The sequence below is a fragment of the Lottia gigantea genome (assembly GCF_000327385.1).
Source record: "Lottia gigantea unplaced genomic scaffold LOTGIsca_39, whole genome shotgun sequence".
NCBI lineage: Eukaryota > Metazoa > Mollusca > Gastropoda > Lottiidae > Lottia > Lottia gigantea.
In genome coordinates this window covers 99,347-114,810 of record NW_008709333.1, presented here as the reverse complement: position 1 = coordinate 114,810, position 15,464 = coordinate 99,347, and the positions used below count along the sequence as shown (strand labels likewise).

Genomic DNA, 15,464 nt, shown 5'->3' with positions numbered 1-15,464 from the left:
GGTAGAATGAATAGTAATAGAAACTATACAAGTCAGACCTATATTGTATTCAAGGGTAGAATAAATAGTAATAGAAACTATACAAGTCAGACCTATATTGTGTTCAAGGGTAGAATGAATAGTAATTGAAACTATACAAGTCAGACCTATATTGTGTTCAAGGGTAGAATGAATAGTAATAGAAACTATACAAGTCAGACCTATATTGTATTCAAGGGTAGAATAAATAGTAATAGAAACTATACAAGTCAGACCTATATTGTATTCAACTTTAATAATAAAATAGACTGTTTTTGTTTATGTTTCAAATCCATAATGTGCACAAAAACCTTTGTTCAGCTATAAGAATCTAGAATATCAGCCCATGTTATTACCACTGTATAAAAATCAATCAATGATCAATATGTATGTATTATTGATTTCCGTTATTGATATTTTTTATAATAGAAAATATCTTAAGTAATATTGATATTGATACAGTAATTATTTAGTTTATTCATTACATCATAATTAATAGCTCGTTAAGTATAGTCATTAATTACTTTAGTAATATACCAACAATAATCTCTACACTTCATTTCAATAAAAGGTTGGTTGGTTGGTAGATGACAAGTTAACGTTCGCTTCAATCAAAGGTACATAATCGTATTTTTATTCTCTTTTGTGAAGTTCGAGAGACTATAGCTCAGTCAGTTACAATTCCTTTCAAATCAAACGTATATAGCCATCTATTTCTTTTTTCCAGCTTCAGAAATTTAACCTTGAAGGGATTGTCTAAATTTTGTTTTACAAGCAAATAGAACATAAAGAGATATAGTTTTGTTTTTAGTTGATTGAAGAGATGAAGGCTGATATGATTGATATAATATGCTGAATATTTCAAGATAGCTTTTTAAGTTCATAGCTAGCCCAGAATCTCAGGGGACCTAATTTTTTCAAAGGGGCTCAACTATGAGACTCAAGAAGTCATTCAAGTCATCTAAAATCTTCAAGGGGGGGGGGGGGGAGAATATTTATATACATGAGCTGGTAGCTTGCCAGACAAGGTCCTATACGCCCACTGGCTTTGCATTCACAGAACAGCATAAAAAACACTATCTGACTCACAGTAAAAAAGAGGCAAAAGATTTTTATGATAGACTGTTTAGTGAAGCCAATAAAAACCGAATGATCAAAATTAAAAAATGGAAGAAAAAAAATAAAACCACAATGACATAAGGGAAGGTAAAATTTGTCTTCTAGTTTGAAGTTTATCTTGAAAATACCCAATGAAATTAATATTATTAATCAAAGCCGAATAAAAATTTGGCTAATTTTGGTGGATATTGCCTGCGGACGTCCAATAAACTGGATAATAAGAAATATTGTAGAGATGATGGGAGTGAGGTGGGTTGAAATCAATATCTGAGTAAATATCAGAAGAAAATCTTCGTAAACCACCTTAACATCTAGTATGCTATTACTAACTGTGTCTAATCTTCACAATGTCAAGCTATAACTAACTGTGTCTAATCTTCACAATGTCAAGCTATAACCAACTGTGTCTAATCTTCACAAAGTCAAGCTATAACTAACTGTGTCTAATCTTCACAATGTCAAGCTATAACTAACTGTGTCTAATCTTCACAATGTCAAGCTATAACCAACTGTGTCTAATCTTCACAATGTCAAGCTATTACTAACTGTGTCTAATCTTCACAATGTCAAGCTATTACTAACTGTGTCTAATCTTCACAATGTCAAGCTATTACTAACTGTGTACAAGACCGTGACAGCAATAGCCACTTCTCTTGTATTGGAAATACAACCAATAAGCGTCATCGATAGAAAGTCTGTAAAAAATAAACCATAATGTTTACAGACTTTCTGTTGAAGGTTCTCATTGCTTTACTGCATTACGTGCTACAAGAAATTTACAAGACGAAGTTAGTAATATCTCGACATTGTGAAGATGAGTAAATATCAGAAGGAAATCTTCATAAACCACCTTACCATCTCGTTTAGTAAAGTACTAAGTTGCAGATTATAATTCAGCTAATTGTTTGGTTTGGAGATAACATAATCGACAATTCTTAACATGGTCGTAATGAACAGCTCTCCCCAGCCATGAATTAGACTAAGCTGATACTTAGTGCTAAGTTCTCCTCTGTCCAGAGCTAAAGCCTGTTTTATATGGGTCTAATAAAGATCAGAGATAAATCTCCACGATATATAATGATTAGTTCATAGAAACATCAGACCTTTTATATTGATATAGCAGTAAGCCACTGTTAATGATATTAAGCCAACCAAACAAAATATAGTTTTGTTATAAAGATAGCAGTTAGCCAATCTAAAAGGTGTAAAAGATAATAGTAAAAATAATTGTAAGCCAATCTAGAAGGTGTAATGGGTTAAAGTAAAGATAGCAGTCAGCCAATCTATAGGGTGTAAAGAGTTACAATATAGATAGCAGTCAGCCAACCTAGAGGTTGTAAAGGGTTATAATATAGATAGCAGTCAGCCAACCTAGAGGGTTTTAAAGGTTATAGTAAAGATAATTGTAAGCCATCCTAGACAGTTTATAGGGTAAAAGGAATGATGGTAGTAAGCCAACCTAGAGGTTGTAATATATCAGCTAGCCGACCTATAGGGTGTAAAAGGTTATAGTAAAGATATCAGCTAGCCAACATAGATGGGTTAAAGGGTTATATCAAGCTATCAGTTAGCCAACCTAGACAGTATAAAGAGTTATAGTAAAGATAACAGTAAGCCAACCTAGAGGGTGTAAATGCTAAACTCCTTTTTGTAAAATCAGTTCAGCAAGTGCATGACAGTGGGATGTAAAACTTGTTATTTTTAATATTTTAAGCCTGCTCATTATTCAAGTCACAAAGAACTAGATTTTACGATGGAGCCATCAAACCTAACAATGTAGTAGAATTAATTCCTGCATGAGTCGTTGACTAATCAAATAAGTATCTGAATCTATAATTGAAGTTACGGAGTCGCTAATTTGCTGTCAAGTTCCCGTTATTAATATCTTAACCTTGACCCCAATTTGTATTTTTATCCAATCGGATAAGAAGATGAAGGGATGAATTTTTCTGAACTAAAATACCCCGACTAGTGATCAATCACACGGAGATCTCAAGATCCTCGTTAACAAAAACTGGAGCTTGTTTTCTGATATCACTGTCTCCTAGATAAACCCATGTAATCTTTCATAGATCACTGATAATATCGATACTAAAATTAGTTTTTATGGACTCCATAGATCTCTATTAATAAAAATCACTTTATTTTAGGATTGAATGTAGATTTTTTTGTGTTTATTGATTGATGAATGCATAATTTTCACAAATTAATTTGAATGAATGACAAAGCTATGACACTACCGAATGGCCTTAAAGGGACAGGTAGGCCATTGTTTTAACCAATCATACTTTAATCACAGAAACTGAAATTTTTTTAGCTGAGCTAATCAGTAATAGTGCTTACAGCTCACCGTCAAAATATGGGCCTTCAATCATGTGTGTCCAGACTCATCTGTGTTTGAATGTTAACTGTCTAAGTTGAGATTCAAAATGTGGAAGTGTCATAAATACCAGCCTTCCTTGGAGCAAACTAAGATAGTTTTCCCAAAGAAAATTTTTGAAAAATAGAACGGCACATATTTTGTAGAAAGGGTGAAAATTTTTTTTTTATTTTGATTTTTGTTAGTAATGAAGTGGGGATGCAGATAGGGGTAAAAACCAATTATCTAAAGAGTCCCCCTCTCTTCCCTGTACCCTAACTGACAGCGTTAGTGCTTCTAAAACAAACTCAATCAGCCTGACACCAAAATAATAACAAACTCTTATAGGCTAAGTTGAACAAGTGTTTTAGATTCATTACTTCACGCCTTCTCCTCTATTCCTGGAACTAACAGACTATTCTTACACTCTTGTCAATTACAACTTTCTAAATGGATTCCCCTATGTGTTTAACGTTACCAGTTTAAAAATTACCAATCGATTTTAATCAATTAAAAACTTATTTTGGGTAGAATCGTTTAAAATTTAAGTTTTTCGGAGTTAAATTTTTACACGACATTTAATTGGCTTTTTATTCAATTTCCACAGATAGATATTTTAACATGAAGCTGATTAGAGAATTAATAAAAAGGTCATTTTTTATGTATTTTAACATCAAGTCATACATGACTGGTTAATACAATCACAAAAAAAAACTCCATCAAGGTGTAATAAAAACTGACAGTAAAATATTTTCTTATCATCTGATTTATGATTTTAAAACAAATTCCCTGTTCTTTGAAAACTACAGATTTTATAATAAAATTTATGTTCTCTATCTATTCCAGTTTATCATTTTGTGTGTAATATATTATTCAAAAAACATCATTCAGGTATTTTGAAAGAAGGATGGCTTGGTATTACAGCTAAAACCAATTAAACAAACTGTTCAAAGTATACAGACTATTTTGCTCTCTCATAAAACAAGGCCCCGTGCTACAGGCTGTGCACATTAAAGATCCCTTGACAGTAGGGATAAAATTGTCTCATTGCACACTGCATGGCATTGCCTGACTTCATTGGCCCAATTAGGTGCATAAGAGTAGGATGTAAAATTCTACTAATTCATATTTCTAAAACTATACCTGTGAAACTGTGGCCAATCCCATTTTAAATAATAAGAAAGCAGTGGCAGAGCCAAAGGGGGGCAGAAGGCATGTTTTTCGGGCAAAAATCTCATACTAGGTTAGAAATTCAGGCAATCTCAGATATTTCGCCCCCCCCCTAGGACGTAAACCTGGCTCCGCCACTGTAAGAAAGAATACATTAATGATCCCCTATAGCACAATTCACTGCCTGTAAAAATTCATTCATTCATTCAATCATTCATTCATATATCCTCCATTCATTCATATATCCATCATTCATTCAATCATCCATCAGTGAAGTTTTTAGGAAACTTTAAGTGAGGGGGAGGGGTCACAGAATTATCCCTAGGAGCCTCAGACAATTCTTTAACGCAGTAAAATGATAAAAAATGTGTAAGTGGGGTAGCCTCTTTTCCATTATATCCTCCACCCCTCCCCCAATCCTCTCTCGTAGAAAAGCCACACCCATTCATTCATTCAATTATCCATGCCCTGGAAAAGCCATTCATTCATCCATTCCATAGAAAAACCAATCATTCATTCATTCATCCCGTAGAAAAGCCACGACCATTCATTCATTCATTCATCCCATAGAAAAGCCACGACCATTCAATCATTCATTCCGTAGAAAAGCCACGACCATTCATTCTGTAGAAAGGCCATTCATTCATTCCATAGAAAAGCCATTCATTCATTCATTCTGTAGAAAAGCCATTCATTCATTCATTTTGTAGAAAAGCCATTGCCATTCATTCATTTATTCCATAGAAAAGCTACGACCATTCATTCATTCATTCATCTCATAGAAAAGCCACAATCATTCATTCATTCATTCATTCATTCATTCATTCATTCATTCACGTAGAAAAGCCACGACCATTCATTCACTCATTCCATAGAAAAGCCATTCATTCATTCCATAGAAAAGCCATTCATTCATTCATTCCGTAGAAAAGCCATTCATTCATCCCGTAGAAAATCCACGACCATTCATTCTGTAGAAAAGCCATTCAATCATTCCATAGAAAAGCTATTCATTCATTCCATAGAAAAGCCATTCATTCATTCATTCCGTAGAAAGCCATTGCCATTCATTCATTCCGTTGAAAAGGCATTCATTCATTCATTCATTCCATAGAAAAGCCACAACCATTCATTCATTCATTCCGTATAAAAGCCATTCATTCATGCGTTCCGTAGAAAAGCCATTCATTCATGCATTCTGTAGAAAAGCCATTCATTCATTCATTCTGTAGAAAAGCAGCGACCATTCATTCATTCATTCAGCAGAAAAGCCACAACCATTCATTCCGTAGAAAAGCCACTACCATTCATTCCGTAGAAAAGCCATTCATTCATTCCATAGAAAAGCCATTCATTCATTCTATAGAAAAGCCATTGCCATTCATTCCGTAGAAAAGCCATTGCCATTCATTCATTCATTTCGTAAAAAAGCCACTGCCATTCATTCAATCATTCATTCACAACAATTTTAATGAAGATTTGTAAGAATTTGAAGAAGACTACGTGACAAGAAAAGACAGTATAAGATTTTAATGTAAAAACATGTCATAAAACTGTTTCCTGTCGCTAGAAACAAACTATTCCTATCTTTCACAACTGGTATAATTCTGTCTTAGCGTGTTGATAATTCTATTGATTTTTAAAACATTTCTAAATTGACAAGATAACTGCTGCCAGAAACTTGATGTAGATTGTTTTAAATTGTTTTCAATACAGAGATGTAATTCTATTATTTTATTCTCGCGCTATCTGAAGTATTTACCCTGATAAATTTCTTTCTATAAACACAATTTTTATCGAACAACAATAATTCTTTAAAATTTCGATGTGTTTTCCCATCATAAACATTATTTTCCTGAGGACGATGAGGGACACATCGAAACATTCCATAAAACTTTAACCAGTGATTGTTGTTCAATAAAGCTGTGTTTCTAACTTAGACTTAAAATTGCTTAATGTCATTTTAAAGGGACAGATGTGCCATTTATTTTGCCAATCGTTCCTTAAGTCTTAAAGACAGGAATTTTTTTAGCTCAGCTAATCAACAATAATGATCACAGCTCACTGTCGAAATTTGAGCCTTCAAATCCATGTGTGTCTAGAATTATCTGCGTTTGAAAGTTAAAATGACGACTCATCAATTTAAGATACTCTGTGATTTATAGAAAAAGTGAGTCAAATTCCTAGATAGAAGTACTTTTAAAGGAAATTGGTGATTTTCGTACATTTCAAGTACCTCTAAAAACTACATATATTCAAGACCAAAATAAACCCCAAGTGGCGCACCAGTCCCTTTAAGATATATTTCCTTCTTTCTTTTATCAACTTGTTTCTGTCTCTCATCAAGTGAATTGAGATTATTTTCTCAATTAGGAATTAAGTTCACTTATACACAAATTCATCAAAGATACTAAACGTTTTTGAACTTGAATGTGGATTTTTCCCGCGTGAACAGTGTTATAGTATAAATGATGTAAACTGTTCGTTGATTTCACTCTCATTTTTGATATTTTACTGCGGGTGTTTTTATTATTGTTCTGTGAGCCTTTATCTTTCTTTCATTTTTATCATAAATATATTTTCTTAGCCTCATCTGAATTTAATAAAAATTATTGTATGTAGTTCTTGTTGGATAGAATTTTACTAAGTTTTCGAAATTCATGTTTGATTCCATGTGAATTTTGTCAATAAAATATGTTCAAATCAAAATCTAGTGAATTGGGATCAAATGAAATGAAAGGTTGAGTCCTTCAATTATTGTGATTTAAAATTTTGTTTTTTGAGTTTGGACTGATGTTTCAAAGTATTAATGATAGTATAATAAAATATATCTGCAAGTATCTGCAACATGGGAGTCGTTTGTGTATTCTAAGTGCAGTGTGCAATGAGGGAAATATTGCTAGGACAGAAGCATTAACTCATCTTTTTTGATTTCTAATGTTCTTAGATTTTAATTTAATTTCACAATATCAAGGGTATGTATCTTAGTAATTCCAGTAATTTATATTCTAGGGGCATATTGTGAGTTTTTATATTCCCAGATTACCAGAGAAAAGTTCGGCAATAAAATGCTACTATTGATCTCTCCGTAGTTTTCCTTTCAACTTTGTTCATGTCAGATTGTTTCGTGTCTTCCTTTCCAATTATTTCTCCATTTCTTCCCGTGAAAACAATGTATCAGGAATGTTTCAGAGTGTTTAAATTGTCATATATCATTACACTGATCAGATTTACTGTACAGTGGAATAATTTGCAGAAATTTTACCAGGACATCTGCATTAGCCTGTTCTTTTTGGATTTCCAACTGTCGCAGGATCTTTAACGTGCACAGCCTGTAGCACACAGGGCCTCGGTTTGATTAAGGGTTTTACTGTACAGGCAGATTACTGTGGAGGATATACAAATACACAATACAGTGGGGGAGGGGAGTGGTAAGGAGGAGTGGGTTTTGATTAAGGGTTTTACTGTACAGGCAGATGTGGAATACAGTGTAGAATATGAAGTCTTTAAATGATATTTAGCAATTGTGAGTACGATATATAGACACAGCTTTATAGAACAGCAGTCACTGGAATATAATTACACAATACGGTGATTAAGGTAAAGGGGTGACATGGAATCCAATGAGTGAAATACACAGAGGCGCAATCTGTATCATGAAAGTTTGTAAATAAAGCGATTTGGTTGGATTGTACACTAGCATATACAGCCAATCAGAGGCCTTGACAAAAACCATAGTGTACAGGGCTCTCATTGGTCCAATCAAATCACTGCATTCTGTGATACAAGTATAGTGGCTATTGCAGTAAAGGTATAAGTATAAAGTTTGTCATAGCTTGACATTGTGAAGATGATCTAATATATATGCATCTTAACTTGACAAAATGAATTAAAAAGCTACTTACTTTTAACTGAGTAAAGATCAAGAATAAGTTCACCTATGACCAGAGCACAGTCAGAAATAGTTAAAAATATAACACAGATCACAATATATTTACTGTGTAATATTTTCTCACCACGCTTTCTAAACCTGAAATATAATAATAACTTCTGTAAAACACAAAATTATTAGGCCTATAAATATTATAATTATGAAAAAAAACAGAAAAATGAAACCAAAAACAGAAAAACCAGAAAAATTGTATTATGATAATATAATATAATATATGCTGACATAGAACAAATCAAATATTGCTTTAATGATATACACCCACTCAGCAGAATTTAATGATAATGATAAAAAATCAAAACAGTGCAACAGTGTATAGATCTAGGCGATTTAAATTTTTATGGACTCAAAATACACTTGACATCTTCGAATTTTTCAACTAAGTTTTCCTCTGTCAGTGATGCAGATCAGAGGGTCTGACATGGAAAAAGCGTCTAGTCGTTGGGACAATAAACTGGGGCTCTGTGCACATTACAGATCCCCCAAGAGTTGAAAAAAAAGAGAGGATGCTAAAGGTGCGAAAAAGTAGGGTGTAAAACTCCATTCATTTAATTTATCTAAAATGTAGCCTAAAAGTGCATAGCTTTAGAAGTAGCAAAAACTTTTTGTTAAATCTATTTTCATATACAAGAAAGCCACAATTGAATATTTCCTATTTGACTTTCTTAATAGAATGACCTTGAACTTTGACCTTCAAACCAGAATGACCTTGAACTCTTAATCAATAACTTCATTCATTAAATTTCCACCCAAAAACTGAAGAAATAAAATAAACAGAATGTATTTCAAAGGAGGTAAGAAGTAGGTGTTGATGTGTAATTATGATGAATTTGAGGTCTGTTTAATTCATTATCTCACTGATCCTGATACCAAAGGTCTAGGTGTATCAATGGAAACATTGTATTAATAAGTATAAAGTTTGTTTTCTAATCACAACTCTGACAAATTGTGAAGTTGTAAAATCAACACGTTTATTTATCAGAAACCTGACATTTAGATTAGATTAACATCTATTTACAGGTGGTTTTAAAGTTGAAAACTATCAAATGATGAAAACAGAATTGATAAGTATAATTTAGAGAATTGACAGAACGTATAAATCATTTCACTCAAAATAAACATTAATGTAAAGTGAATATTAGTTTGTATTTGAATTCCCCCCAAAATTTCAAATTAACAACATTTATCACCTCAAATATCTTTCTTTCTTTTTTTTTTTATGTCAAATCGAACATTCAACTCTTTCTGCTATGTAACTGCAAGTGTAGTGGTGGAGCCAAAGGCAGAGGGGGTAGCTGCCACCCCTCGCAGCCCTGAAAGCAAGTTTTTCAGGCAAAAGTCTCATGTCTAGGTTAGAAATTCGGGCAATCTCAGATATTTCGCCCCCCTTCGGACGTAAACCAGGCTCTACCGCTGTGCAAGTGGCTAGGATAGGCTTCCACTGTTAACCCAAAACATTCATCAATATGGAACAGACAAAGTTTTAAAAGTCCTAATCACTATATAATCTGAATAAGAAACAACTCAATAAACCGGAACCCCTCTTAACCACAATCCAGCATGCAAATCATAATACCAAATTGGCTAACCTGTAGTTAATCAACCTCTCAACTGAATTCTTCAACGATTACTGAAAGGTGGGTGGGCTTGTCCCGTTGAAACACCTCTGTGCAGGTCAGGTTCCACCAGATTGGCAACTTTTTTATGACATTTAACCAGACCTCATGGCACCCCACCCAAATTATTCATTATGGAAATCGGGTACCAAAAGTGGCTAATCTATAGTTAATTTGTCTCCCAATTGAATTCTTGAAACAACCATTTAAACCATATTGTAGGCCTGTCCCATTAAAACACCTTCTACCACTTCGCATCTGAGGTTCCACCATACTGCATTATAATGAGATTCCACCAGACCTGATGGCACCCCATCCAAACTTCTCAGCATGGAAACCACTGTACCAAAAGTGGCTAATCTATAGTTAATTAGTTTTCTTGAAATAACCATTTAAAGGAAATATTGTAGGCGTGTCCCGTTAAAACACCTTCTACCACTCTGCATCTGAGGTATCTCACTATAATGAGATTCCACCATTAGAGGTTCCACCAGACTGCACTTTTATGAGAATCCACCAGACCTCATGGCACCTCATCCAAACTACTCAGCATGGAAACCACTGTACCAAAAGTGGCTAATCTATAGTTAATTAACCTCTTAACTGAATTCTTCACCGATTTTCAAAAACCTTCTAGCACTCCTCATCGAGGTTATCAACAGGATTGTACTATAACAAGATTCCAGCAGACTTAATACTATTTCTGTGGTTTTTATAAATGATGATGGTAAAGTAATAATGGAGACCATGATAGTAATTTAACAGCCTGACCTGAACATAATACTAGCCTTATAGAATTTGTCTGAGGGAGAAAGTGGTTTAAGTCCGGAAATTTGGCTCAGTGTTAGTCTAGAGCTGGCGGGGGGATAACTTCCTGGGATCATACGGAGACGGTAAATTATTGAGGTGATAATTACTAGTTGTCATGGTAACAAGATGATGACATCACATTAATAACTATACACTTAATAAAGAACTTTGATATTGGGTCATCTAAAGTTAACATGATTTGATCTCACATGATACAAGTAGTCAAATTTGGTACAAACAAAACAATTTTGTTTACATAAAAATCTCGTCCAAACCAAGACAAAATCAGAAGCAATAATTGTATAGCAGTAAAGACCTCAAACTTGAAGTACCATCAGGTGTTTTTGACAACATTAAGCATGCTTAGCGCACGACAGGTAAAAATATACAGGTATAATAATGCTGAAAAGGTTTCTTGGTAAATCTACAGCCCTTATGTGTTTTACGTCCTACTTTTCTTTTTTTTATGTGGGCTAATGAAGATGGACAATGCCATGCAGGGTGCAATGAGGAAAATTTGCCAGGACAGTGCTTTTTTTCTATTTCCAACTGTAATCCTTTCAGAGAGTTCACATGGCTAATGTAGGCCTATATAAAGTAAAATTATTCAGGTCAGCCTCATTCTGCACCTTTAGTGAAATTTTGATGGATTAAAACTAAGGTTACTCAATCCAGAAAGTCCAAGTTATTTTTAGTAACAGGATGAGAATATCGTGACTAAATTGTGAATGAAAACGAAAGAGTATTTTATGATTGGCTAATTAACAGGAAGTGAAGGAAATTGAGAAGTGAAATGTAAGACAGTTTGTGATTGGTTGTAATTATTTGAATGTCGAGAGTTTGACAAGTTAATTTGTTCTCTAACACGTAGACATTTAAATCCTTTCTGTCAATCTACTGACTCGATTGTTTTATTGTAGCGATATCAACACCACTAGCACTAATAAATAAACAATATTAACTATCTGATGGTGGAGTTGAATTGACAAACCCAACCACAGAGAGTAAACAGGTGCTCAAGTGCTGATCTGTTTGGAATGATGAGTTGAAATAAACAACCACAGAAGAATCAGCAGGTGCTCAAGTGCTGATCTGTTCCAGAGGATTAAGCATTTATCACACCAAAAGGGTAAAAAAATAAACAATATTAACTATCTGCTGGTGAAGTTGAGTTGAAATACACCACCAGGGAGACAGAAAATGTTCCTGAATAGAAAGAGTACCCTCAAGCAATATCACTAACAATAGGGTCAATAATTAATATATAAAATATCTGATAGAGACACGACGTTTACAAATATAACCACAGAGAGACACCAGTAGGGTCAATAAATAAACAATATCAAGACTAAGACTAAGCATATCAACACCAGTCAGGCTAAAAATATAACTATATCAGCTATCTGATGAAGATTTTTGAGTCGACAATTTTAATCTCAAAAAAGCAAGAAGAAAAATCTCAAGAAAGCATGTGTTCTAGAAGATTAAGCAGTAGTGTCAATGAACTAGCATGCAAGGAATGAAACAGCAACCCTGGGCCTGTTCTATAAGAATATCAGAATCAATTCTTTTTGTACCTCAATGTAAATTCCACTCTTAAACATTAGAGTTTTATAGTATTTTTTGTGAGAAACAGGGGCCTGATCATTATTATAGTGGAGATCAAATTAATTGAAGTTTTTAGGAGCCAAAATAGTTTGATGAATGACCACAAGAAAAATGGCAGACTTTTCATTCATTCTTCCATTATGTCATCATTTCATTAATATTCATATATTCATTCATGAATATTCATCGCTTCTTCCATTGACTGTGACATCATTGACCAATTTCACAGTGCCGTAACTCTGTGTAAATTAGGGATAATTATTGTATGGACAGACAAGTTGAGAATTCTTGAAGGAAAAAAATCAATGAATGGCACAGATTAAAGTCTCAATTTTCAGAAAACAAGAGAGATTGGCCATGATGTCATAGAAGTGGTTTGTGTATCACACTGAAACTAAGTGTTTGATGACGTCACTAATAGCGACGTCATCATTTGATATTAGAGAGAATGTGATATTAGTGAGGAGAATGTGATATTAGTGAGAATGTGATATTAGTGAGAATGTGATATTAGTGAGAATGTGATATTAGTGAGAGTGTGATATTAGTGAGAATGTGATATTAGTGAGAGTGTGATATTAGTGAGGAGAATGTGATATTAGTTAGAGTGTGATATTAGTGAGAATGTGATATTAGTGAGAATGTGATATTAGTTAGAGTGTGATATTAGTTAGAGTGTGATATTAGTGAGAATGTGATATTAGTGAGAATGTGATATTAGTGAGAATGTGATATTAGTTAGAGTGTGATATTAGTGAGAATGTGATATTAGTGAGAATGTGATATTAGTGAGAATGTGAATAACAGATATTAATGTAAAGTCTTTAAAAAGATATTAAAACATTGAGAATGATAAACACTGATATAATCTCAGACCTCCAGGAATTCCTGATAACTCAAGGAATACGCCCTACTGATAACTTTCATCTTCAGATTCTTATATCACTAACGACCAATTAACAGGTATATTCTATAGTTTATATGGTTTTATTCTGAAGAAATATTAAAATAGAACCTGAAACATGTTGTTACAAATCCATGCTTTGCATTTTTAATCAATTTTAATCTGTTTTTAAAACCTATAGAAATAGGCAAAGATAAAGAAGATATATGGACTTTATCATTTCTAACATATATTTTGTATTTTTTTGTTTACAGTTGTATCTTTTTAGAAGTTTTATTCATAAGAAATATCTTGAAACAGAACCTGAAATATTTTGTAACTCAACAGTAATTCAGGTTGTGCATTTTTAATCTTGATGTCTAGTCATCTATCAGGGATGTGGATAATACTTTTACCTTACCAGGCATTATAACATGATAACTAAATTAGAAAATAAAGAATAACTAAATGTTTCAAATGTTTTGTTCAATTATTCAAATGAACTGACCCTGAAGAATCACAATTTCAGAGTGAATAAGACTTTATTTGTTATATTCAGTGAGACTAAGACCCCACCCCCCGCCTCCAACTCCCGTCACTAACCAAATTTGAATGAGTGGATGAGACTATAGTAATGATGATAAATATCATTGTTATAAAATATACTACACAGTCCACTGTCCCTTTAAAGTTAGTCTGAGTGAGATTAGGTTCCCCTCATCCTCTCCACCTGTTATAAAATTATAAGAAATGTTGTTAAAAGAATAAACTATAGTTTATCAATATCACTAACACAATTTCATCATAAAATTGATTTTTTTTTTGTCTCTGATACTAGATGTTACAGTTTACGCTTCCATCATTACTCAGAGAGATAATATTACAACATGATTTACACTGAGTTCTAATGAATAGTTAACTTAGAACTCTGAGTATATAACATTCTTTGACAATACTCCCTGAAGACTTGATCAAACAATTTTTATATAAAAAACTCTACTGTCTACTGCTCAATACTGTATGAAATAATGCTCCCTAAAGCGTCTCATTACCTGCCCAATTTCAGCATCACCCTCGGGTTAGAAACCCCTTCTTAACAATGAATATACTTAACATTTCATAACTAAGTACTTCTTATCCTTAAAACTATAGACATTTTTCAATAATTATGTTGTGTTATGAATTTATCACATTATATAGAGATTCTGTTTTATATAAATGACACCAGTTAAGTCCAGTGATGAATATATACTTTTATTATCCAAGTTTGAGAATTTAAATTTCATCTTCATTCTAAGAAATCCTGACTCAGCTTGACTTGACAAAACAACTTTTAATAAAAAAAAAACGTAAGAAATACTGCCCTAATACTGTATGTAATAAAAATTCCCAAGTTTCCTGCACAATTCATTTTATTTGTGATGTTTCTTTGGAAACACATTTAGTAAAAAAATCTAGAAAAAAAGAAGTAAAAATCGATAAGGAATTGGTAATAAAATGTACCCAAATGACTATTGATGAGAAGTCTTCACTAGTCTCATAGTATAAATTCAATCGACCAATTAAAAATAAGAAGACCCTTATAAATCTTGTAGCTTAATGACGTCGTAAAGAGTTGTTGAGAGAAGGTTAAAGTATGATCGTCATAACAACACGCCATATTGAGTGCTGCTATTCTACAACCAATATAATTTCTACATTTTTTCTGTCATTTCACGAAAATGAAAAAATTTGATTTTCTATGCATGTGGCAAAATAATACTGGTTTTTATCATTGAGATTTTACCAAAGAATCATTATCCTAGGGTGATCGCTCCTGTAAAGTGACTTTCCTGCCATGTTCTTTGAGTCTTTGAGTCAAAATCTGATTTTGCTAGCCAAGAAAGCCAAGTGAATATTGTAAACATGAACTCTTCAACTTTATAAATCCTA

The 15,464-nt window shown here is 33.1% G+C and overlaps 1 protein-coding gene across 1 annotated transcript in view; it reads right to left on the bottom strand.

Moving 5' to 3' along the window:
* LOTGIDRAFT_163270 (hypothetical protein) overlaps window positions 1–10,504 on the bottom strand; it is a gene marked incomplete at both ends in the record, with an annotated part of 16,113 nt that extends 5,609 nt beyond the window's left edge. Inside the window, 2 exons of the mRNA XM_009059370.1 lie at window positions 8,572–8,696; window positions 10,473–10,504. Of these exons, the coding sequence (XP_009057618.1) occupies window positions 8,572–8,696; window positions 10,473–10,504 (157 nt within the window). The remainder of the gene's footprint in view (window positions 1–8,571; window positions 8,697–10,472) is intronic.
* Between the last annotated feature and the right edge of the window lie 4,960 nt (window positions 10,505–15,464).